The sequence below is a fragment of the Synchiropus splendidus genome, chromosome 5 (assembly GCF_027744825.2).
Source record: "Synchiropus splendidus isolate RoL2022-P1 chromosome 5, RoL_Sspl_1.0, whole genome shotgun sequence".
NCBI lineage: Eukaryota > Metazoa > Chordata > Actinopteri > Syngnathiformes > Callionymidae > Synchiropus > Synchiropus splendidus.
This window is the reverse complement of record NC_071338.1, coordinates 13,249,690-13,274,944: the sequence shown is the minus strand read 5'-3', so window position 1 is coordinate 13,274,944 and position 25,255 is coordinate 13,249,690. Positions and strand designations below refer to the sequence as shown.

General features: G+C 42.0%; 1 protein-coding gene across 1 annotated transcript; it reads left to right on the top strand.

The window, feature by feature from the left end:
• The first annotated feature begins 495 nt into the window (after positions 1–495).
• smad3a (SMAD family member 3a) lies at positions 496–21,787 on the top strand. The gene is made up of 8 exons (XM_053865788.1): positions 496–1,153; positions 15,063–15,256; positions 16,280–16,414; positions 16,668–16,793; positions 17,489–17,701; positions 17,858–17,995; positions 18,430–18,574; positions 19,926–21,787. The coding sequence occupies exons 1-8, from the start codon at positions 951–953 to the stop codon at positions 20,047–20,049; spliced, it is 1,278 nt and encodes a 425-aa protein (XP_053721763.1). The 5' UTR covers positions 496–950; the 3' UTR covers positions 20,050–21,787.
• The last annotated feature ends 3,468 nt before the right edge of the window (positions 21,788–25,255 follow it).

Sequence of the window (25,255 nt, the reverse complement as noted above, 5' to 3'; positions counted from 1 at the left end):
TGAATTCCCCTTCAATTGACCATTATTATATTTTTTAACCTTGTGTTCAACCTACATAAACAGATCACACTCATCACATCTTTATCAGGAAGTAACCTATCCCCACAAAAATAATGATCAGATCTGGCCACCATTTCACCAAATCTACCTTGAAACGCATGTCCATAACCTCATCCATTAAAAGACATTCCTGTAAAATCTAGAAATTGTTACATAAAAGATACATCAAACGTCTCCAGGACATGCTTTGTTTACCATCTCTGCCAATCGTATTGGACTAAGATGAACTGTGCGGTTGCATAACTGTTGGCATCAGGGTGCAGGAGAGCGCATCGTTTGCGCAGTACATGCAATAACATAAAGCAAAAATGCAAGACTCGAGGCGAGCACTGAGTCATAGCTGGCGTGTTCATTTGTCCAGCTGCCCAGACTGGCCTTTCAGAGCCGTGCAGAGCAGTCTGGAGTGTGAATAGAGGCTCAGCAGCAGCAGCTCCTGCATTTGCATTTGATGCAGACTTGAGTCGGAGGAGCGTCGCGGATGACTCTGAACTTAACCAAACTTTGCCAGGAGCGTAATGCTCCCGGGTCGCGTGGTAACTTTGCGGCTACATCTCATTGATGAATCCAGATCAACTCAAACAGTGGGTTTGGTGGGAAATACGTCGGTGAAGAACTTGTAAATCGGCGGCGTGCAGAGGAGCAGACAGGACTATATTTCTCGGCGGAGTAATCCCGCAAGTGTAACTACGGCGGTACCCAGTGTGGCTGCGAGCTTCAGGCGAGCGGACAGAGTGTACCGAAACTGGGCCAGAAACTCCGTGATGCACTGGTGCAAATATCAAAACCAGACACTGCTGCCGGTTCGCTAAAACGTTTTTCGTTCCCTGGGAACATTGTGTTCTTGAGTTTTTTTGTTTTCGTCGTTGCTGCGGACTTCGGCGAAGTCAAAGATGTCAATATTGCCCTTCACTCCCCCCATCGTCAAGCGACTTCTCGGCTGGAAGAAAGGCGAGCAGAACGGCCAGGAGGAGAAATGGTGCGAGAAGGCGGTGAAAAGTCTCGTGAAGAAGCTGAAGAAGACGGGCCAGCTAGACGAGTTGGAGAGAGCCATCACCACCCAGAACATCAACACCAAATGCATCACCATACCGAGGTAAGGGGGGGAAGAGTTCGGCCGCTTGTTGACAGGCTGCCGCGGCTGCAGCGGCGTCCGTGTCCGAGCCAAACTGTTCACAACGCCAGTGGAGGAAATTACTGTTTCATAACTTTGCTGTGTTCCTCATATCGATAGACCCAGAACACTCCAGCCTTTCGCTTTCAACACTTGGTTAACGCTGCTAAGCGCCGCTGTTTATGTCCACAGCGCAACTTACTATGACAACTACATTTATCATGGTGTTTGTCGTGTCTTCCTTTTGTTATGACTCTACTGTCAACAACTGCGCTGTTGTATACGGAGGAGAAAGCGTTGGCTAGCACATGCAGAGGCATAAAAGCAGCGCAAGTTATATAACTTGGCCTTAATCTGGTGCTTTCTACCGCTAAGAGTGTTTGTGCGTAGGCGAGCCTGCGCCTGACCTCCCCTCGCCCCTGACACTGCAGCACCGAACCCGTCTGTCCGTCAGCACCTGGTCGACACCCCCTATAAGAGCAGTCAAGGTCTGCACCTTGTGCTCGGATTTACATTTATTCATGTCTGAGCTCAACTCGTAAACAGGTGCCCTGTTTCACATGACTAATTCAAACGCAACTGAATGGTTCGAACGGTTTTGAGTATGACTTAAAATAACAGCCCTTTGAAAGATTGGACTGTCCTTAAACATCTGTTATTGATCAAGTCTAAATAACTTTTGAGTCATCGCTCCATGTCATAAATGGTTCTTCCCACCTCATCTGTGGCTACTAGGACATAGCCACGAAAATAAGAAGTTATTGGACTGAACTTCGGATGGAACTATCTTCATTTAAGCATCTTTTAAATAGGTCACCAAGTCAATCTCGCTTCAGAGGTTTTTTCCAGCAGTTCAAATAGCAAGGAACCAAAGAGAAAGAGTTGTCATTGTTTTCAATTACTGCTTTTCTCTCTGACTTGAAGGCACTTTTACTATTTGCCAAATTGCGCTATTTGCTGTGTTGATTCACCTGAAAAGAATTGTGAGACCATTGTATGTGTTGTTTTTATTTGACTACAACTGTGTGTAGTGCCAGGCCAGATATGGTTTTTCGTAAAGATTATGAATGAAAATTGAGCTCTATCACACGCTAGTTCCACAGTGAGTGTTGCGTGACCAGTGCATGCTACAGTCCTAAGCCTACTCAGAAATTTAAATTATGGCCGCCAAGAGCCAGGTTTCATATTCCCCATCACCACTAATGCCCAGAGGAAGCGAGACAGTGCATTACGATGACCCTGGATCAGAATTGACTGTCAGGGTGCGCCAAGGCTGTCCCCAGAGAGCTGCTGTTTCTATTAATTCCCCACTGTTCTGGCTCCCTGACAGCAGCTGCCTGCGTGTTGAGGCCCGTTCACAGGGAGGTCAGCAGCAAGCTCTCTGACACATGAACTCTATGATGGTGCTCAAGGCCATCTCTTGGCTTTTAAACCATGGGCTCAACTACTGCACAGAATACACACTATCACCTAAATACATGATGTCTTCTTCAAGGTATTTTTTCCAGTGAGATGTTCTGCATAATTTAGATTATTCAACGTAGTTGACTATAATCGACTGTTAAATGAGTCGCCAACAGGTTCACGAGACTACTAGTCGTGACGTCCTTGCTCTCACCGGGGTAAGATGAGGCTATATGACCATCGCAACCCAAAATGTCAAAAGTATGGGACCATTTCACAAAGGATTCACATCAAAGGACACATGCCGTTCAGACCGCATTATGGCAATAGGTAAAATATAGTTTCAAAACAACATGACACTACAAGAGTTAAATATTTGCTCACACATTCTTTCTATTTTTAGTACATTTTTACAACACTACAGTCAGACATGTAAGCATGTTCGTCAACCTGCACGTGTCATATGCCGACAAGATAGTCGGTGACTGGTCGACTGTCAAAATTGTTGTTGCTACGGCCCTAAAATTATTTTGCAAGACATCCTTGCTATGAAAGGAAATAATTTCTTCCTCCTTCTGTAGTATCCCAAGAGTTAAGTGCAGTGTTCTGAAGAACACACAGGTGCTTGATCTATACATTCTAAGAGCCTATTGCGTGCTAGTTATTGTTATGCACAGTGGTTTATAAATCACCATTTTTGTACTAAACATGTCCAACAAGCTAATATCCGGGTGTGTATTTCAAACAACCATTCCCGTTTCTTGTCTTCATGTTTTTGGGGTTTGAACTAATCTCATAACACAGTAAAAGCCATTCATGGAAAGAGCTTAAATCTTAACATATTTGTCCAACAGCCTGTCAGCTCCTAGCTGGTGAGGCATCCTCATGGACAAACATGGACAACAAAATTTTAATATAATAAAATAAGGCAGAGATGTCTCCCTCTGTCTTTTTTAAAAATAAATTAATCATAGAATTCTGACAACTCACCCTCTTAAACAAAATATCCTTCTTTTGTGTACATTTGATTTGAAAGATCTATGTATGCAAGATGTGAAACATACATGAAAATAGTCTTAATAGTCTGTGATAGTCCATTTGGTTGTTTATTTAAATTTTGAACTTTTAACAGCTCAAAGATGTTTATTGAGCAGCTTGTTTATGCACTTTATGTGAAGTGTTTAAACAGATTTGTTTGCACCCGGTTCTGGTTTTGAATAGGTTGCAAATGAATCCTTTTTAATTATTATTTTTTCATAATCAGATTGATTATTTGTTGATTATTGTTTATTATTTGTTATAATAAACGATTGTTGCAGCTATAGTTCAGATTTACTGAAGCGTATGTTAACCTACCTTTTTGAACACGCAGACAAGACTTATAGGGAAAGCTAGCAAAACTATTTGCGTATTTATGAAGATTAAAACTACAGTATTGGTGAACTTAAATCTAAAACATTGGTTCTTTTGACTTAAGTTTTCCAATATTCCCCTGAAGACTATTGTTATGACTTTCAAAACTGAGTTAAAATAATCAAGAATAGTCGTGACATATGGTTGCTTTCAAGTTATTGCTTGAATTAAGTGTGTGAACACAACGCATGATCCTATTTTTGAGTGCAAAAAGCTTGTATAAACACCCTACAATTGCCATGTCACTTGACTTTCAAAATAATGTCTCATACAGTGGTACCTCGGTTTTTGAACATCCTGGAATTTGAACAAATCGGAGTTTGAACAAAAATTTCGAGAATTTTTTGCTTCGGATTTCGAATGAGAATCAAACGCCCCGTCACTCACTCGGCAACCCCTCCCACATGCAGCGGCCACACACATAGAGGAACAGCGCACCTGCAGCAGACACTCTACATTCACTCCTACAAAAGCCTATTTTAAGGCTTGGAACGCATTTTTTTTTTCCATTCATTGTAATGGGAAAAATCGATTCAGATTTCGAACAAATCGCTTCACGAATGGCCGTCTGGAACAGATTGTGGTCGAGGTACCACTGTATTTCCAATCACTGACGTGTTTTGTCCTTTGTTATCTATGTTGAGTAACTTGAGACACTATCTTATCATTGAGTGATTAGCAACTCCCATGAAACTGTAAATATTTAAAACACTTCTGAGTCAGAACTGTTTGAAGGAATGATGCTGCTCTACTTAAAAATTCAATGCGTGCGCATGAAGACTGTTTGTGTTTCAGAGTGACTCATTTTCATCTCTTGATCAGAATCTGTTTACCATCAGATAGTTTCAGTAGCTGTTTGTTGGTGGCAGTGGTTTGGACGAGGCGCTTTCCTTACTTTATTGACGTGAATGCTTAAGCCTCTGTCCAATTTCAACGGTGAGTCATTTAACAACACGCAATTGCGGTATGAGCTGTCCCTCCTCCCTTTCGTCTATTTCCCCCGTCTTTTAACTCGTCACTTTGAGCTATAAAAGTGGGTTAGTCACAAACAGTGGTGTGTTAACGACGTCAAACTATAAACGTGCTACTTACATGTGAGTGCTGAGCAGAGGAGGGCAACTCTTGAAGACCTTTTCAGTTGCAGTCTAACTAATGTGATGCGCTGTCAAGTCAGACATCACTCAGGCATCTGTGACATCAGTAAGATTTAATCGAGGGCAACTTTTCAATTGTTTTATCTTGTTGTACAGGTTTATATACCTAATGCAGTGTGTACGAATCAGTCAACTGATGCGATTTGATGATATAGCAAATGACCATAGGGTGATGCAGATTGTTGTTTTTTTCAGTTCAAACAACTGCAGTCGTAATTTTCCTCTATGTCTTACTAATTTAAATACATTGTCTGAGCTTTAATACGACATGAGCTAGATAAATGCCTAACCTTGCCTGATGTTTCTTTCTCCTTTTTACTGTTTTTATCTCATTATTCACATCCCATTAGTGAATATGCACCAAGCAAGAAGTGAAGAATCCAAAAGGCATTTATCCCTCTGGGGAGTATTTTAGAATTCACTTTCTTGTCTGTTTAAATAATTCCAGCTGAAGGCCCTGATACAAAACACAACACAGGAAAGCAGCATGCCTTTGGTTGAGTGAAAAAAAAAATGGTGAAGTACTGCCCATAAAATTGCAACGTGATAGACCAAAAAAAGTAGGGATACACGGAATTGAAAATTTGAGCCCGAAGCCGAAGCTGAATAAAATTTAAAATGCTTGGCCGAATACTGAATAATACTGAAGGCCGAATATCCAATACGGTTGAGATAGTTGCATAGTCGAGAACATATTTACATACATGCTTGTCAAACAAAGTTAACGTTTGGATGACTTTGCTTATCAAATTATACAATTTTAATATGTGTTATGTTTTAATTTTTAAAAAACAACACAATTCCCCATTATATAATAGGCCGATCGTGTAAACAGGAGACTCTAGACAGTTTGGTTGAACATTCATAGAAAACTGCAATTATATTCTCACCTAAAACTTCAACACTGTATGCAGACTTGGATCAGAGCCTTGATAGCGGTCAGAGCCGGTGCTTGATACTTAACCGCAGGGACAAAAAACAAATACAGAGGAAACGTGTGAAGCACTTGTCCTAAAGTCAAAATCATTACGACTCGTGTTGAGCTGCTCCTATTCGGTCACCAGCCGACCGTGCAGTGAGCGGCGGGGTCAGTGCTGTCCCCGCTGAAAGTGGAGGGTTATGTTGCCAGTTTTTTCTCTGCACTTGGAGAATGGAGGAGTGGTTACCAGAAATTCGTCAGCGGTGTTGCAGAGTATATTTCTCCTGTCCGACACATTTTTGTATTTAAAAAACATTCTATTCCATCGCGTCGTTGATTAGAAGCGAAAATCAGTGTCAGGCTACGCTGCACTGTGTTTGATCGCATCACAGGCCACTATTTGGTTGGTAACTCTTTGCCCCCAAAGCCAAATGTGGCCTTTTTGTCACTATTCAGACAAATATATTTTGCCACCAAATGTTTGGTCCATCCCTAAGAATAATAATAATCTTTGCTGTGTTTGTGTGAGAGCAAGTTCAACAACCGGAAAGTACACCAAACAAAGGAACAAAATCAATTTTGTCAGATTAGTCTTTGAATTACTGCATTCCAATGAATCTTTACTAATTTTGTTGAATAATAAAGTTGATGCGTAAATTAATATTTCTGTGGTTCTGAACAGTTGATTTAGTCGTGTGTAGAATAACAGTGAAATGATAAAACTACCTCAGGGGAGTTTGTTTTTTGGGTGGGGGGTGGCAATGTTTGTGGCTTATGGAAAGTGTATGGTGTGTTGCCTGCTTATGTGCTTTATGATTCCACAGAGCCTCGGGGAGTGAATTCCTCAGTCACAACTACCTCTACTTGCTTGGGTTCAGGCCAGTGCCGGGGAGTGCCTGTCCACACACATCCCTGCTGGCAGCATGACTGTACTCTGATTCATACTGCTGCTGCATGTCAGGACAAGGGGTGGGCATGAGAGAAACTCTGCCAATTAAAGATGCAAAACATGTTATGGGAATGGCACCAAAAGTTATTTGTCACCCAATAACAACTGCCAATACACGAAGGAACAGATGAATACAAACAGATAAAAACAGCAGATTAAAATATATAATTATCAAGTCTATTTTCTCATTGAGACAAGCTGGACACAGTTGTGATTCAGTATGGACTATTAAATGTTGACTTATTAGTGGTTTACATATTGAAGAAAGAGGTTATTCTGAAGTTTGTCATTTCATAAATTGAGCGCAGTCCTGTATGATTATATAATTTTGAATGTTATACAGCAAAACCTCCACTTAGTAAAACTGAAAGAGAAAAGCATGAAGAGTTAAATGAATAAACATGTTTTGAAAACAGACAATTGAACTGACAAGATACTATTGATGATGAGTTAGCTATGCCTACACCAGTTGCTAGATAAGAAACTTGGAAAAGATTGCAGTCTGTGTGTTCTCCTGTGTATTTGTCCGTCCTTGTGTTCCCCGCACTAGAGTGTCGTACCATGCAGTAGTGTCCCGCTTCTGTCCGAATAGACGCCTGGCAGCTTGACAGACGAAGATGTAAAAAAAAAGTGAATGGATGGATGGCATCCATCATGCCATAGAGTATGCTTTGAGTCTGAGACCAAGCTGGGTACGCATGTTTGTTTACAGGATTGAGGATACATCTACATGGAGCTGCACATTTTCCTATCCAAACATTTCCAAACATTGCTCCATAAAAACAAAGCCGTGTCTCCCATCCACAAGGATTCACGGTCAAAACGATATAGCATATATGTCACGACTGTTGAGGCACTGTAATGCTCTAACAACACATTAGAGAGACGGCACTGAAGCTTTTGCCGTGCGCTAATAATTAGCGCTGGAGCGTAGCCATATCGATTGCTTGAGATGTTAGTGTGTAGCAACAACGTGGTTGAGCTTTTGTTGAGAGTCATCACTGAACTACAAATCATCAGAGGCATGAGAGAGTGACAGGGGCACGCGTTTTGAGTGTTTTTAGCTGCTCTGTGGTCACCTGCTTTGTGCTCCGCCAAAGGGAGTCATTTATGCAGTTGAATTCCATATATAGTACAGTTTGGGAAAATAAATATTTCATCTAAGTTGTATTTTTATGTGTGTGACTGGTTGCTCTGAGGAGTGCGTGCTGCTCACGTGTCCGAAGCATCGTCTGTCACGATGACCTTCTGCGGCTCATCATAATGAAAGTGTAGTTGAAGATTTGTGTTGATATTAACAAGAACTTGAACAGTTGTTGCCAAATGTTCATTACTCTATTGTTTGCTTGTATTGTTGTGAAGTGACAACTTAGGTGAGATTCCGATCGGCTGTCCACACGGCGACATGGATAATTAATTCACTCTGGAACCCAGTTTTGGGAACTGAAAATGCCAGATCTGTGTGAACGAAAGGCCTAGTCGACTGAGAACTTGTGCGGATACAACTCTGTGTGTACAGGGTCTGAGTTAGCACTGCAATGAGGAATGTGACTGTAGCAGCAAAAGGAGAACGCCACCTAACTCTAATATCAAGTTTCACCTGACAAACTGTCAAATGTCTGGCTGCAGTGAGCAGAAAGAAAATATGTACATACTTTATATTGAACAGCGCTAAACATTTTACCGTGGTTAAGAAATGCGTTTGATGTCGCACTGAAACATTGTGTTTTGTTCAGTTGCAATGTGTTACATGATAAAAAGTGAGTGAAACAGGGGAAGGTCAAACAACATATGGGTTGGCAGAGATTGCTAGTAGATTGGTAGTTGATAGCAGACAATTACTATTGCTCGGATTTAAGGAAATAGTGATTTTACTTGAAAGAAGAAGGAACACTGCTGGATGTTCAGCTCTGATAGGTGGTACCGAAAGGTAAATAAATTAGTAGGAGAAATAGAAAAAGTTGGAGTGAAAAGACGATGGTTAGATAGTTTAAGAAAAACTTCATGGCCCTGGTATTTCTGTCATTTTAAAAGACAAAATTGATGAGGCTGATGTGAAACTAGGCAAGAAAAAAATTATATATATATATATATATATATATATATATATATATATATATATATACACTTGTCTATAACCATTTTGAAAGTTGAAGGAACCAATGTATGCTAACATTCCATTGTCTTCATTATAGAGTTTCTGCTGAGCAAAAACAATTTCACACTTTCTCCTCTTGCTCACATGGGAGCTTGTTTCTGACGCTGCACACCTGAGTCATGCGAGACAGAATTGTTTGACAGAGACACTGTACAAGACAGGTCAACCAGAGTTTACCTGTGATGTCTGCGTGTGGTTGACTGCTGGGGTTCATGACTCTTATTGTTTGATTTGAGAGAGCGAGAGAAAGAGAGAGCGAGAGATGGTTGGTAGGTAAAACCAGTGTCGTCAATTGTGTCATTCAATAAAATCAACAAGCCTTCACTTCTACATTTTTAATTCAAGTTGCATTTCAGTCTTACTGTCTGCTTTACGTAAAGCAAAGTGCGACCACATTTTTAACTGTACAAATGTGTGTTCGAACGTCTGTGCGTGTGTGTGGTTAGTCAGCTTGCAGGAATGCTCTGCCTGCCTGACTCGAGGAGGGTGTGGGCTGCTGTTTGGTTAGTACCGAGGGCGGACTTGGCCCTGGCTGTCTCACTATCTGCTGGGGAGTTCACATACAACAGGAGACACTCACACACACACACACTCACACACACTTGTGGGTTCAGCAGACAACAAGACTGCCTTTGTGTTGCACTGGCTGTTACTACTGGCAGCTGCTGCTCTGACTGGACCACTGCATCTGTGTGAGCATAAAACTTATATAATACATAATATTTGCAATTGTGACAATCAATACACTTTGTGATATCACACTCAATGGCCGTGTGTAAAAGAGCATCTATAACTGATGACTATGAGTCACATTTAACTTCATTTAAGGGAAAAAATGAATGACATTTTAGGCATATAATATTTATTAGTGTCTATAATGCATCCTTCCTATAGTAATTGTCTTAGTGTCCAAGCAAACGTTGGACAGGTTCTAAATTCAGCTTTAGACATGCAGACACCAGTTATGCACACACCAGCAAGTAACCTGTGATGATAAATGCTACGTTCATAACCAACGTTCTCTGGCTTGTCTTGGGTCATTTGCATTTTCACTTACCCCCAGTTGGCCATATATGGTAACAACAATGCCATCAAGAATGAGTGAAAGGACGTTTTTTTTCACTCTTCCAAATCGTGGAGAAGAGACGTTTTCTCCGGCCCACAGACTGGCTGAGGACAAGCAACAGCCCAGCATTGACCCATGAATATCTTATTGCTGGCATGGTCAGGAATGCCTGAGGAGATGCAGAACTTAGACACTCATGCCAGTCCTGCTCTGGGGGAAAGGTTGCACAGTGCTGATGGAGGCTGTGCACCAAAATCTACTGGCCAAATACGTTACGGCATGAAGTTAGGGTTACCGATTGCTGCATGTGGAGCTTGAAAATGTTCTTGAATATTTCCCTATGCACACAGTTGATCTGAAATATGCCACTGTTTGGGAAACATGCAGACTAACTTTAAAGTGCCTTGTCCTGATGACTACATTGCGGTGGGGTGTGGACGGAACGGACAACATATTGTACATCTTTCTTCGTCTCTTTAACGGCGGAGACCTGCTTGAAAGCCAATATGTATAGTCACACTTCATTTGTTGACAAAAACAGCTGGCATTTTTTTTCCATTGTGGTGAGAAGATACCAACATAGGGGGCTCCTATGCTACTAAAGCCCTCGGGACAACCCTGTTGTGGACATAAGGAACAACATAGTTAGACAGACATAAAGCTAAAAGTTGTCAGCAGCGCTAACGTCCTGCAGAACACAGCAGCTTTATTTTAAAAAAGGAACAAAATGGTGGTTATTCAACACTGTCTCGATATCACTTGTTATATTTGGATATAACTGATGTTAATGGAAGGGTCGCTATTTTATAAATTATAATTAAAATGATTATATGATTATGATTGTATATTTCTTGTGTGAAATCAAGATACGCATGAGGACATCCGAAAAATCGTTGATGTTCGGTTTCCATTTTTCCCCTCCTGGAAGCACTTCATCTTGAACAGACTTTCGCCTAGATCTGGAGCCACGTGGGGTCTTGGGATCCTTGTTGTTGCACCCATCACTGATGAGTAGTGATGCATTGGTCACGACTGCAACAGCTTTAAAAGCTCATATGCTTATGTGTGCAGTGAACGTGCTGAGCGACAGTGCACACGTGTATGCAGACTGCCAGTTTAGGCATGGTTGAACCAGGCAGCCACCCATAGCGGTATTTTATTTGTTTTTCATGTCACAAGGAAGCAGTGTTTGGTCATGTCCCAGTATGGAAGGGCAGTTTGTCAAGCTTCCAGCCTCCACACCAGCAGACCAAGAGCGCTACTGGACTCTCACTCAGTCATGCACATCTCTGCCAGCTATGGCAACTCCGGAGGGACAAGACTGACTTATGCATTAGTCCATGACTGTCATAATAATTTACAGGTAACAATAAACCTTCAAAAGGTTACTTGGCCTGCAGGAAATATCTCTCAGTCTTGCTTCACCTTCTTTGATCACCTTTCTCCGTTCACGGAGTCAAGTTTTGAGTGAGGGTCTCTGTCGCTTTATGGCCACAAGAGTAAAAATAAAAAATTGATCTGCTTATTATTTTGACTTTTTGTTTATTTTGCTGCACAGTTCTTGGGAGTCCAAGGGGATTTTGACAACTATTTTGAGGATTTTAAATATTAATTGAGCGAAGTTTTATTTTAGTTTTATTCATGGACTTAAATTTTCCTGTGTTGTTCAGTTGTTCTAACAAAAAAGGCTCTTTGGATTCCAATAGCAGCCGACCCCTTGATCTAAGTGCTGTTCAATTACCCCCCTTAGCTGTAAAGACGTTGTTTGGTGGACAGTGCCTTCTGCTGGCTTTTGAATCGCTGTGTCTTCAACTCTTAGCTCCAGTTTTACATAGAACAGTCCTACTAAATCATGTGAAATCTATGGACCAGTGCTCTGAGCAACCTTATAAATATTTAGTATACGGAACTGTGCTACTATTTGCTGAATGAACTTTGCGTCGAGAACCATGTAGTAGTCATTAGTTTGAATGAAGAGCCTGGCTGCTTTCCTCGTTGACCATCAGCAGTAAAAGTAATGATTCCCACTTTGCTATCGTCCAGACTCTGTTATTTGCTGTCTGCTAGTCGTCTGGCGGCTGGATTCATATTTCACTCCAGCTCTATGATATCACCTGTGGGCTGCAGTCACACTGGCTATTCTCTCACACTCCTTTCTCCATTCCCACCCTTTAATGACCACCCCCACTCTTTTGTAAAAGAAGAAAGACGAGTTTGATGGCTTTTCCAGAGCGAGTGGGAGGTGTTTGTGGAATATGTTTTTCAGTGTAACCACCAACCACTGACGGAATTTAGTTTATGTTATATTCCTCAGTTGTTTTAATCTCTAATAACTAACAAAAAAAAAGTAAATGAAAAAAAAAACAACATAAATGATTTGGACTAAACTAATAATATTTTTAACCATAAACACACATTTTCAAACATTTTTGCCTCACTTCATCAAACCCAATATTTGCCTCATCAAATGGCAATTTTTATTAAAATGTTGAATACATGTTGATGTAGAGGAAATAAACAAAAATATGTTGGATTATCCATTTGGATTTAGGGTCCTAAACCACCCCCCACCAGTTCCTCACTGGGACGGACATGTAGCAGTCGGGACATTTGGACAGACGGAGGGGGCGGGGGGTACTTAATGGAGGCCAGCCAGAGACACTTAGAGCTGTGCTGAGCTCTTGAGACAGCCTGCCAGTCCTATTGTCCAGCAGCACCCTCCTTTATCCATTACCCACGTTCACCTCCCCCGTCAGTGCACTTATACAACGGATTGTCTGAGAGTTCTCATGCTTATAACTACTGGATTGTAGTTTTTAGGGGACTTTTTTTTTCGTTGCACCAACGCATCTACCTTGTATTGTACAACCTCTATATCTGCATATAGACAGATTGCGTCAGGAATTTTTCACACACACTTTTGGGATAGTTTCGAGATCCTACTCTCATTTGAGTCTGGAGCTTGGCAGCGAGTTGTAAATAGTCTGTGTCAAAAGGTCTCAGCCCACTGGCAGTATTGCTGCGTGTGTTTGCTCAGGAGCAGAGACTCAGACCATCGCCACCCTGAACACACAGTGTGTATGTTTGTGTGAATCACCAAGTCTGTCTCAGTGTTTATCCCCCTCCTCCAGAAGTCTGTGAATCTCCATCTGTCGCTTTCAAGCATCGCAGAGCCTACCAAACTTTATTTCAAACTTTATTCCGGTTCATATGTACATTTTGGATCATGATGAACAAATGGCTCATCGTTGTGCTTCAGCTTTCCATAGTGTCCCAACAGATTGGTTCAGCTTAAAGGTCAATTTAGCTTTAGCTCCGGGTCATGAAACACAATCATGTTGACACAGTTTCCCTTGTGAGAAAATCTATACCATCTCATTTTTTTAACTATTTCACTGAGATTTGTCTTCAAAGGCAGTGACACTGTTACACAAACATGGTTGTTTTTTTCCATCTGAAATGTAGAAAGCCCTAACACCTACAAAGCTACATGCTGTTAGGTTTTAGTTTATGCTTAATTTGCTCAAACTTATAAAATGTTTATTTTATGAACTTCTTGAGGAGCAATGACATTGCAGGTGATATACAAACACTTCAGGTCAGGGAGTTGTCAATCTCATGAATTCAGATGTATATGAATATGAATGTTTTAATGCACACTGTTAATGGCAGCTTATTCACCAGCTAGGAATATGTTTTGGGGCTAGTTTTCTTATGAAGCAATACACCCTGAACTTGGTAACGGTATTACGAGAGGGACCTTGAAGTAAAAAAGTTGAGGATCCTTGACTTAATGGATTTAAAAGAGACGTTCATTCCTGACACCAGTGTGCATTAACAAGATTGTAAGTCCTTGATAACATCGACATGCATTCAAACTGTCACTGTGCTACACGCACATTCGTTCAGGCACTGACACTAGAGCTTGCAAGAGAATTTGGGCCGTAGTTCCCTCTCCCCGTTTGTTCCCCTTGCTTCTGCTTCAAAACATTTGATAATGTTTCTCAAGCTGAGGTGCGAGTGCCCAGTAGAAGGTCACGTTCCCCCCAACAGAAACATGCCTTGTTTCTTGTGATCGTTTTGCTTATGAGGATTACATGGAGATGCCCTGTTTTCAATGAAGGATGCATATTAATAATGATTTTGTTTTAGTCAAAGGCCAAATCGGTTCCTTAATGAGATTTGCTTGGTCTCATCATCATCATCATCATGTGATGTCAGGATTTAGGACCTACTTCATGAATCATATTTGCTTGGCCGTAATTTGAGCTGTACGTCTTTATAGTTTCATGAGGCTAAATTGGTCACAAGCACTTCATATTTGAAGAGACCCTATTCTGCGTGCACACATTCAACAGGACTCTTTTCAAGTGCCAACACTCTGAATAAAAGACCCTGCCCGTGAAAAAAAAGCTATCATTCCTCGCCTGATGGCTGGACAATGGTTGACCTAGATGGGAACTTGAAGCACTTTAGGAGTGAAACGGCAGAGACACTTAAATAACACTGAACCATGATTTTATTCACGGTCCATCACCTAAAACCCTGACGAAAAGGATGTGGTCTTAATTGTTGCTGAGCCTTAACTTCATGATCACATTGTGACCAGTCAGTCAAAAGCCATGAAGTCAGTTTTGGGTTAGTTGTTGTGTTTGAGTGCCATGTAGAATTTTGAAAATGTGGTAAACTCAACTATTAGCAACACTCGCATTAGATTTATGTCTTGTCTGAGGTAGCGTTCATGTTTATTCTTGTCAATACTACCAAAAAAATGTATCTTGGCATTATAACATGAATAAATCTTGATGTTGTTCTCTTCCATCTTCAGGTCCTTGGATGGCCGCCTGCAGGTTTCCCACAGGAAAGGGCTGCCTCACGTTATTTATTGTCGTCTATGGCGCTGGCCCGACTTGCAGTCCCACCACGAGCTGCGGGCGGTGGAGCTCTGCGAGTACGCCTTCCATACGAAGAAGGATGAGGTGTGCGTTAACCCGTATCACTATCAGAGGGTCGAAACACCAGGTATGATGTGAAACCGATTTCTAATCCTGCTTTAATTCAACATCCACAACCAGTAGGTATAACGAAGAGATAAAGATTGATAAAGAAACAACACACTTGTTGACTGTACTGACTAAGGGTGGGTAAAAAAATTGTTTCAATTATGGATGGTGATTTTTGCCATGACGATATTACATATCGATATTTCTCAGCAGAATCGTATTATTTATTGTTTTCGATGGCAGACCCTGACATCACCTCATGTCCACTACTGTAAACAGGATGAGTTCTGAAACAAGGCCAACATAGCTGGCAATGAGAAACACAAGTTCAATCTTCAAAGTCAACCCAAATCAAACAAGAACTTGAGTCAAATGTATGCAAACTGCTGCATGGTCCTTTGAGATTGCCGACAGTGGATGAACACCATCAGTGTGAGCAAGAGTCGTACTGGGGTGTAGAACCGTGGTGGAATTAGATGGACGTTAGGTATTTAAAAAAGATTCAGCTGCCTTTTCTTCCGCTGTGTCTGAGTCGAGATCTCAATGTAGATTCTCAAACACTGAAACAATTTAACCCCAAATTTTCCTATCAGAAGTTTTTTGCACCTTGCAACAGCTACATTTTTTTTACCGGGGCTGCGTGTTTATGTAGGATATAGCATCTAAAGCTATTTATCACGATAAGTGCTATATATTCTTTCTGTCTGTGTGTATCCCCATCTTTTCTCCCTGAAATTGTCAGGAGATTCATAAGCCCTGCTACCTAGCATTGGCAGACATAAAGATGGCAGTCAAGAGTAATGTTATTCACGTTTACCTTGTCGTCTATTTCATTTTGTCGTAGGAGGTTATGTTATTGTTGGAGATCATCTGAAAGGCAGTAATATTGAGTGGAAATAAGTGGTACAGCTGAGGTCTGCACTTTCTGAGTCCTAGCATTTCTACTTTTGTATTTTGGGGGAAATTATGATGCACATTGAAACGGAAGGTTGAAGTCAGGAGAACTGATAGCAAATGACCTTTGCATGTTTCCCTCCTACAGTGCTCCCCCCAGTGTTGGTGCCCAGACACACAGAAATCCCAAGTGAATTTCCCCCCTTGGATGACTACAGCCATTCAATCCCAGAAAACACAAACTTCCCTGCAGGAATTGAGCCACAGAGTAACTACATACCAGGTAACAGCTTCAGTTCCAAGGGCACCTATACAGTGAACGTCTGCTATAGATAGTTTTTTTGTGCTGTGAAACAGTGCTTGCTGTATACAAGGTTGTCTCTTACAAGATTAAAAGCATATGAGTTGAGAGCCTCCTCACAACGTCTTTGTGTTTCTTCAGTAGCAGCCTGAATATGTCTCTAGCCTTGTCAGTTCATTTTTCTGAATTGATGTTGATGCTGAGAAACTGAAGCCACATTCTTCCTGTCTCTCAGAAACGCCACCGCCTGGATACCTCAGTGAGGATGGGGAGACCAGCGATCACCAGATGACCCACAGCATGGACACAGGCTCGCCCAACTTGTCACCCAACCCGGTGTCGCCCACTCACAGCAACTTAGGTAATTGCACTGTGTGTTTCCAGGTGTGTGTGTTTAAGCAAGTGTTTGTGGTCTTTTCAGTCTGTCTTCCCCCTCTAGATAAATATTTCCATAGCTCATCTCTCCCCTGGGGTTTTTCTGTTTGATTTAACTCCATTTTTGTAAAGGAAAACCAGATGATGAAAGACACCATTTGTTTTTTCATGCGGCGTGTGAGCTGTAAAACAGCCCAAGACACTGTGGAGCCCAGTCTCACAACAATGATGATATCCGTGGTTTATCCTAGCAGGACGGAAGGAGCACTAGGCAGTGAGCTTCTGGTGAAATAACAATACGATTCTAGACTCAAAAAGATGTGACCTCAAGGCCAGGACGAAACCTGGAGAGATCGACGAAGGAGAAATCTACCAGACAGCAGATGAAGTTACTAAAACTATCAAGGATAAGCCTGTAATTTGACCATAGTGGCCTGAAATCCCAGCAGTGGGAGTTAAGTTTCCACAATTGGTCTGGTCAATGATTCTGGGAAATGGCGCATGTCTTTGACATTTTATGACGTAAGCCCAGTCTAATGTTTTCCTTGGTGAACGTCTCTCCCCTCCCTGTATCTTGCCCTTCACCTTTTGCAAAATGATTTTTAGTGCTAGCTATTCTCAAGCCACCGATGTGCGTTCTGATGATGAAAATCCACGTTGAAGAAGACTGTCTGCCTTCAGATCTCCAGCCAGTGACCTACTGTGAGCCCGCCTTCTGGTGCTCCATCTCCTACTACGAGCTGAACCAGCGGGTGGGAGAGACCTTCCATGCCTCGCAGCCATCGTTGACGGTGGACGGTTTCACAGACCCGTCCAACTCGGAGCGTTTCTGCCTGGGCCTGCTGTCCAACGTCAACCGCAACGCAGCTGTGGAGTTAACACGCAGGCACATCGGTAGGAAGCCCATACTGTTTCCATGATGTCACCATTCAGCTTAATCCATTAGCAGTGAATTCTTCTAGGAACTTTCTGCTCCCTTTGATTTCACTGACACTGCTTTCCACATCGATCCTTGAGTTATGTCTGAGGTTGTTTTTTTTTCTGCTGAAGGCCGGGGTGTGCGACTATATTACATCGGAGGAGAAGTATTTGCTGAGTGTCTCAGTGACAGCGCCATCTTTGTCCAGAGCCCCAACTGTAACCAGCGCTACGGCTGGCACCCGGCCACTGTCTGCAAGATCCCCCCAGGTATGAAATCAGTGAATGCTGAGAGACAGACGTGATTGATTTTCACATCACTAAGAAAGTTGGATCTCTAGAGCTTTTTTTCTTCTGTGTTCTGTGGAAGAAAAGCGATGCACTTGAAAACTTTGTGTTTTTACACACAAAGATTCAATTTACACAGTAGATTTAATTCGCTGTTGAGGTTTTTATTTGCCTTCCTTGTCAAAGTTTCTTTTTTTTTTTAAGTTTTCTTTTTAAATGTAATTATATTCTTAGTTGGAAACAATGACTCAGTTGTCAGTTGTTGTACAGCAGTGAGAGGCAGTGAAAGATGAAATAAAAGAGCTGTTATAGTAAAGGAGGAGAATGTTGAACATTCTGCTGTGACGTCACTGTGTTCTGATGGAAGCCACCAACCTCATCATTACCCTAAAGTCCTGTTGATCTTCCCCGTCCAGGCTGTAACCTGAAGATCTTCAACAACCAGGAGTTTGCAGCCCTTCTGGCCCAGTCGGTCAATCAGGGCTTCGAGGCAGTTTACCAGCTCACCAGGATGTGTACCATACGCATGAGCTTCGTGAAAGGCTGGGGCGCTGAATACAGGTAACCCAAGAACCTCCAACCACAAGTGCTGCAGCGCTGGTTATTGTTCCCACAAACATGTTGTTGCTCCCAGCAACCCTGTGTGCAAACACCCATCATATGCCACAACCTCGCTGCCCGCACCGACCAAGGCTGTAAACCCTCATCAATATAAAGAGGCTTCCCTTTGCACGGCAATCTATTTTTAAACAAACGCACATGTGTCTGACAGAAAAGAGATGTCAGACTTTCCCTTCCGCTCACTCCCAGTTTTCCACTCGCTCTGACTCACTGATAGTAAGAGGGAGACATCAGGACTGCTGCGCCTGTGATTGGCTGCTTCTGTTCATTCTTAATTCTGACATGTGGAGACACTTAAAAACAAGGTTCAAGTTACTGAGTCAGCTCAAGCCCCTGAGCCCCCTCCACACATAAGCACACAGAAACATCATTCTGCACCAAGGTTTTTGCTGTCAGTGAGCAAACTTGATTTAGATGTTTTTCCCTTATGCTTCCTGTTTTTCTCTTTCTTATTTAAAGACAGTTTACCCGCTGCATGCATTACGTTGCAGTATATGAATGAGTTCTGATTCTCAAGACGTCAGTGGTCACGCTCAAATCTTCAGACGTGTCCCAAGGTTTGAAGGACATTTTAATCCTCAATGATTGCGTCTAAATTCACTTTGAAGTAATGTACTTATGAACAGTGTTAATGAAAGACCTCATTGTCAGCACTAAAAATGTATTATTCTTTTATATGCATTTATTTAAGTATTTTTAATTCTGCCTTTGTGGTCGCATACCTGTTTTTTTTTTTACTTTTGATGAATCCATTAAACAAATACATACATTATAGCATGTACAAAGTATTTAAGCAAACATGGTATTTCTTAGGTGTGGTTTTCAATGTTTACGTTTTCACTTTAAAGTAAACCTTTAGATGATTTCATGAATGAGTCTGGGTTGACCAGTTCTCATTTTAGCTGCAGTAGATCTTACCAACTGTTCTTTGCTAGGTCTTTGCTGTAGTCTTGCTTGTTGGTATAGTTTTAGAAGTAAGTCTACATTTGTGGATCACTGCAGCACTGTTCTTTAAAAAAGTATCTCACTGACCAGGAGGGTGTGGGAACCCCATGATGAAAAATCCCAAATCATTCAAGTAATTGAGTGATCATGGTAGGTCTGGATCAATAGTTTTGCAGCCAAAACAAATCAGTATTGAACATTTGTAACATTGTGACTCAGTTGGTATTTCAAAGGATTTTTCAAATCCATGTGAAATATTTTTGCTGAAGTATGTGTTATTCTGTTGTTTGGGCGTCAACGATATTCCTGCTGGAATTATTTTCTTGTCTCCATGTGTCTCTCCCAGGCGGCAGACGGTGACCAGCACCCCCTGCTGGATTGAGCTGCACCTAAACGGTCCCCTGCAGTGGCTGGACAAGGTGCTCACACAAATGGGCTCCCCGAGTATCCGCTGCTCCAGCGTCTCTTAGGATCACAGCATCTTAAATCACTGACTGAAGACAGCGCACAGAGTCAAAGAGCAGTTTCAGGGAGATGCCAGGTTCCTGACCCAGTTGTTCCTCCATCTTCAGCCCCACCCGCTCACTCAACTGGAAGTTTTTGTCAAAAGAGCATCATCCACCTAAGTGTCATCTGTGGATCAGCACTGGCCAAGTGTTGCTGTATTTTTGAACTGAACAATGGACTAAGCATCCAAAAAAGAGGAAGCTCACTCGGTGTGAGTCAGCAGAGCATGTATTCAGATGCCGATGACAAAAGTCATTGCAACATCATCATTTGTATCTCTTCACACACACCTAGGAAAGGTCTGCAGGTCGTGCAATAGTGTGTCTTTTCTCTTGAGCACTGCTTGGTGCGTTCAAGTTTTTACCTGAGGATGACTGGACAGCTTCTCTCGTGAAATGCTTGTGTTAGACTTGGATAAAACATATTCACATCTAGGTTTGGGTATTTTTACATGTCGACTATCTTTCATCTTAGACACATGCAAAGGGATTTAGCAGAGTCTCTCTGCACACTTGGTGGTCTTTAAACATTTAACCTTGAATACCTTAAAGATACTCGTGCGCATGACTGGAGGAAGATTTGTTCAAAAGCAAGTGTTCTTTTCACCTTCCTGCTTTTCTCTCTTTGTCCGAGCTCTAAAGTATGACATCATTATCTACTGATTCAGGGTACAGAGTCAAGCATTTAATACTTCTCCCACACCAAAGGTGCATTCAGAGGCTCATGCTGTGCAGCAGCAGCAGCAGCAACACTTTCAGCCATATAAGATTAATGTGAAAATGCATATGCTGGTTGAACAGAACGTGTCAGATTGAGGAAGGAACTTAGCAGATGTGTTTTTTCCTGACATCAGTTTCAGTTCTAGTCAACACTCAGGACTCTCAAATCCACAACAGCTGAATTGTATGCAAATGCATGCTCATGTTGAACGTGATTTTGTCTCATCCGGGTTTATTTGCATGACTACGGGAGAATTTTTATGGAATCTTTGACTTAGGATCCGTTTTTAAATTGTGACATTGGAATTTTCTAAAGGGAAGTGTGTGTAAATAACAGTAGCTCCCTGGAATTTGGCTCATCGGTCCATGCACATGTACTTGATGTTATGAACCTTTTTATTGTTGACGGGTTGCAAGGTTGAAAATCGAAAACATAATCTGGGTTAACTATTATAAGAATTAATGGGTGAAATAACTTAACCACGTTCGGTTACTAACATTTGGAGTCACCACAGATTCCTGTTTTGATGATGTTGACTCGATAATGCTAATATTTAACATTGTTGAGGGTTGAAAGAACAATATACTCTTATTAAGAGGGCCTTTATGAAAAGTGATTCAAATCCCAGAAAGAGTAGCATCTACCAGTCTGAGACAAATATGGTTTCTTGTCTTCAGCGCTACACTGTTGAGTTTTTATGGGCTTTTAAAGACAGTGGAATTACCCAGTAGGGATTATTTAACAAGCATTCTGTTTTAAAAGAAACTTGAATGAACAGCGCTTGTGTTTCCCCCTTTTAATGGCATTTGATGTAATGTTTAGTTGTGACTTTTGTGCCCCACATTGCTCTTTTTAGATGTTTTGTATAAAAGTATATCCACTATTTTTCTCTGTCTATACAGACGTTGTTGTGACGCTTTATATTTTCATGTATTATTGTTGATGAATGATGAATAAATCTATATCATGTTTGGATTGTCTTTGGTCTCCACTTTTCCCAGTGTGATCTAGTGTACATTCTTTTGCAGAGTTAAAACTGAATAAATTTGCCTTTTTTTCCATCACTTTTTTAACCTTAAATTTGGCATGGTGCAGAGCTGTGATCCACATAAAAATGAACAAGTAAAATTTTTTATTAATAGTGAGAACCATAAATGGCAGAAATGTAATAGATGTTATAACTACTTGCACATTTACAAAGGACAAACCCCAGTCAGTAATAGAATTTAAAAGAGCTGTATCATCGTCTTTGCCTCATTTGTTTTGGTTGGGGCTACAGCACAGGAGCTTAAGTTCCGTCTGGAATGTTCATAAAGCTCAATTTCTCTTTTTTAAAAATTGTTGGTCAGACTTCTGATTGAAAGCCTTACTTTTTCCCCAGTTGAACAAGACAAAACAAAAAAACAAAAAAGGGGCGATTGACGTCCACTAACCATGATAATTCTCCTCACAGGAAGAGCAATGAAGTATAAGCTCCACAGATAAGGAACTAGAAAGTGAAGGTGAGACTCCTAACAACCTGCTCCACGGGTTGGGAGCCACATTTTCACCAGTCAAATCATGGAACCAAGGCTGAATAAGGCAAATCAGTCAGGTCTACAACACCATGTCTGTCAAAGTTTCTCCTTAAAACCCTAAATGTAAAGCAACAGTTGGAGTAGTCACAATTACAGGCCTTCAGACTGAGACACTTTGAACAATACTACAAATGTACAAAACGGTAGACAGCAGTGAGAGCAACTGTCATGTGTGATGGAGAAGCTCTTCATTGGAGTGAGGAGATCTCAGCGGGACTGCTGTAGGAAGTTTGGAGACAAGGTTAAGGAGGCCAGGCTCAGATTTGGGAGAGAAGACAACTGATGAGGTTTGTTGATGTGGTAAAAGAAGAGGACAGAAATGTCAAGGAAGGATGACCTGACTGGTCAAAATGGAGGGAAGTGATGTGCTGTGGTGCCTCCTATTGTGAAATGAAGAAAGAAAATTGAGTTGAAAAGGCTAGAGGGAGCAAGACCAGTGAAGCTCAGGCTAGAGTTGGCCCATCGAATAGAAAATAATAACATACCAAAAACATGCTGATAGGAATCAAAACTGGAGGGTTCAGTGCGACCACTGCCCTGAAGAGATGTGTGAGAGCTGTTGCTGTTCACCAATCCACTTTACAATGAAGCAGCACTCAGACCAGACGGGTTCAGGTGACGCTGCCCACCTGTACACACCCTACACACTGGCAGACAAGACACCTGATCCACTGGGGAGGGGAAGACACAATGAGGCAGAGCTACAGTAGCAGGGAACATGGCAATTGTTTTGACCTGCCCGACAATCGCAGCTCACGTTTCCATTCTTAGAAAGTCCATCACACGAGTCGACGAAAAGCATGTGATTTGGCCTCGTTCAGGAGCGTCTGATAACAGAAGCCAGAACACGGGAAAAACGGTCCACAAGTGGAGGATAAGTAAAGGATTTAAGAAGTAAAATAAATAAATATCCTGGATTTGGATGCAATGGTACAAAACGTAAAAGCAAAGCAAAATTAAAATTATGTGCAGAAGCTATTGAAACTAAGCAAAAACACACATTTGATCAGTTTTAATTCATTTAAAAAAAACTGAAGAAAATGAGTTTGAAAAAATACAGGCCTGAGAGGCAGACACATGGAGGAAGGTGAGAAGGTCACTCACCAGGTTCAGCTGGACATGGTGATCTCAGGTGTCACGTGACCCAACAGGACCGTGCGTGCGTGAGTGGCAAGTCAGGGAAGCTTCACACACACGTTGGTGATGTTCAGTTTCTCTCTTGAGCTGTGAAGCAAATGCTCTCAGAGGTGACTGTTGACCTACACAGCCTTTCTTTATTTGACATTGTCATTCCTGAACCACACTCTTCTGTGTCAGATGGACACCACAGAGCTAAGGTGCTGTGTTAGTGTGAGTGACAGGTTTTGTATCCTGAGGTCACTCACACACTTTAAACCTGAGGGCTCGATGACCTGTCAGGTGCCTCACTCCTCCCCGCTCAGGATCAGCCACAATCTGCATGACTGTTTCAGTTTGTTCCCTGTATTTGTAATTATTGTAGCTGTTTTTGTGTGTTGTTTCTGTCAGAAACAGTAAATTCCTGAAGAGTCACCATCAGTTTTTGCAGAGAAAAGAAGCGGCTATTGTGGACTAGATCATAATAGAGGCATGGTTTATACTCAGACTTGAGGAGAGCAAAGAAGAACAGACTGGTTTGAGAAGATGCTGATGTCTTCTTCACACAAGGATGGTGACATGGAGTTCTTCAGGGAGTGAAAGCACAAACTCTGTGTCCCGACCCCCATCTGAGAATCAGCAGAGCTCTCCAGGGAAACAACATGGAGACATCACGTCAGACCTTCATCATGACGGACGGCGTCCCCAGTCCTCAAGACTGTGTCGTGTCCCAGAGGAGAGAGAGCAGATGCCCTGCTCTTGTGGTGAGAAGACAGACTCCTTCTATGCCACTCACGTGGGAAGAGAGATCCCAGAGGAGACAAGCAGGAGCAGTCAGTTCACTATAGTCCATGAGGTGTCACCAGAGATGAGACAGTGCAGATGAGGGACATTGTAAGACACAGGACAGGTGGGACTCTCACCTGAGCAGGAACCCTGTTGAAGCCTGAGGTGGAAGCATCCATCCATGTGAGGTGTGGTGCGTGTGATTTATTGTGCAACACATATCTGGTTCATATCAGGCTGCACGGTGCTCAGACACCCAATGTAAGAACGGTGGTGCGATAATAAAAAAGAGCAGCTCAGGAAAGAGTTGCTGAAACCTCATTATACATGTGAAAGAGCCGAGCGTTTGAAGTGGCCTGTCTGCTTCCTTCTGTAGTTTGGGGATTTCCTTGTCAGTGGGGGGTAATTTGGCACCATCTTCAGAGGCAGACAGAAACAACAATTACAGTCCAGAAGCAGACACATGATGTGGTTTATTTTAAGAAGCTGCAGGCAAATACCCGCCTCAGCAGCGGCTCGTGTGTGAATACACGCTATGTTGGGATGGCGAAAGCTCCTTCAGAGAAGAACGAGGAAGCTGTGACAAGATGGTTCTTCTTCAATCTCTCTTTATCTTCCTCGAAATATAATCTTCGATCTAAAGAACGTCGCACCACACGAGCTCACAATAGGCTGTTTGTGAGGCTGGCACTAATGTCTTGTTATTGCTTTAATGAAAGGGCCGACAGGTCATGTGACGCGATGATGATAAACCTGCTGTGTGGCCCACAAGTTTGGAGCTCCTCAGCGTTTCCATGTGCAATCTCTTCTGAGAGTTGTTTGTCATATCAAGGCAAACTAGTCACTTGAGATTGCAGAACAAGGCCAGAGGAATCAATACCCACAATGTCTCTTCACATTGAGCAAACAAAATACGACTCTTACTATGTCTGTCCTGCACATGTTCAATGTATTAGTGACTAATCCTGGC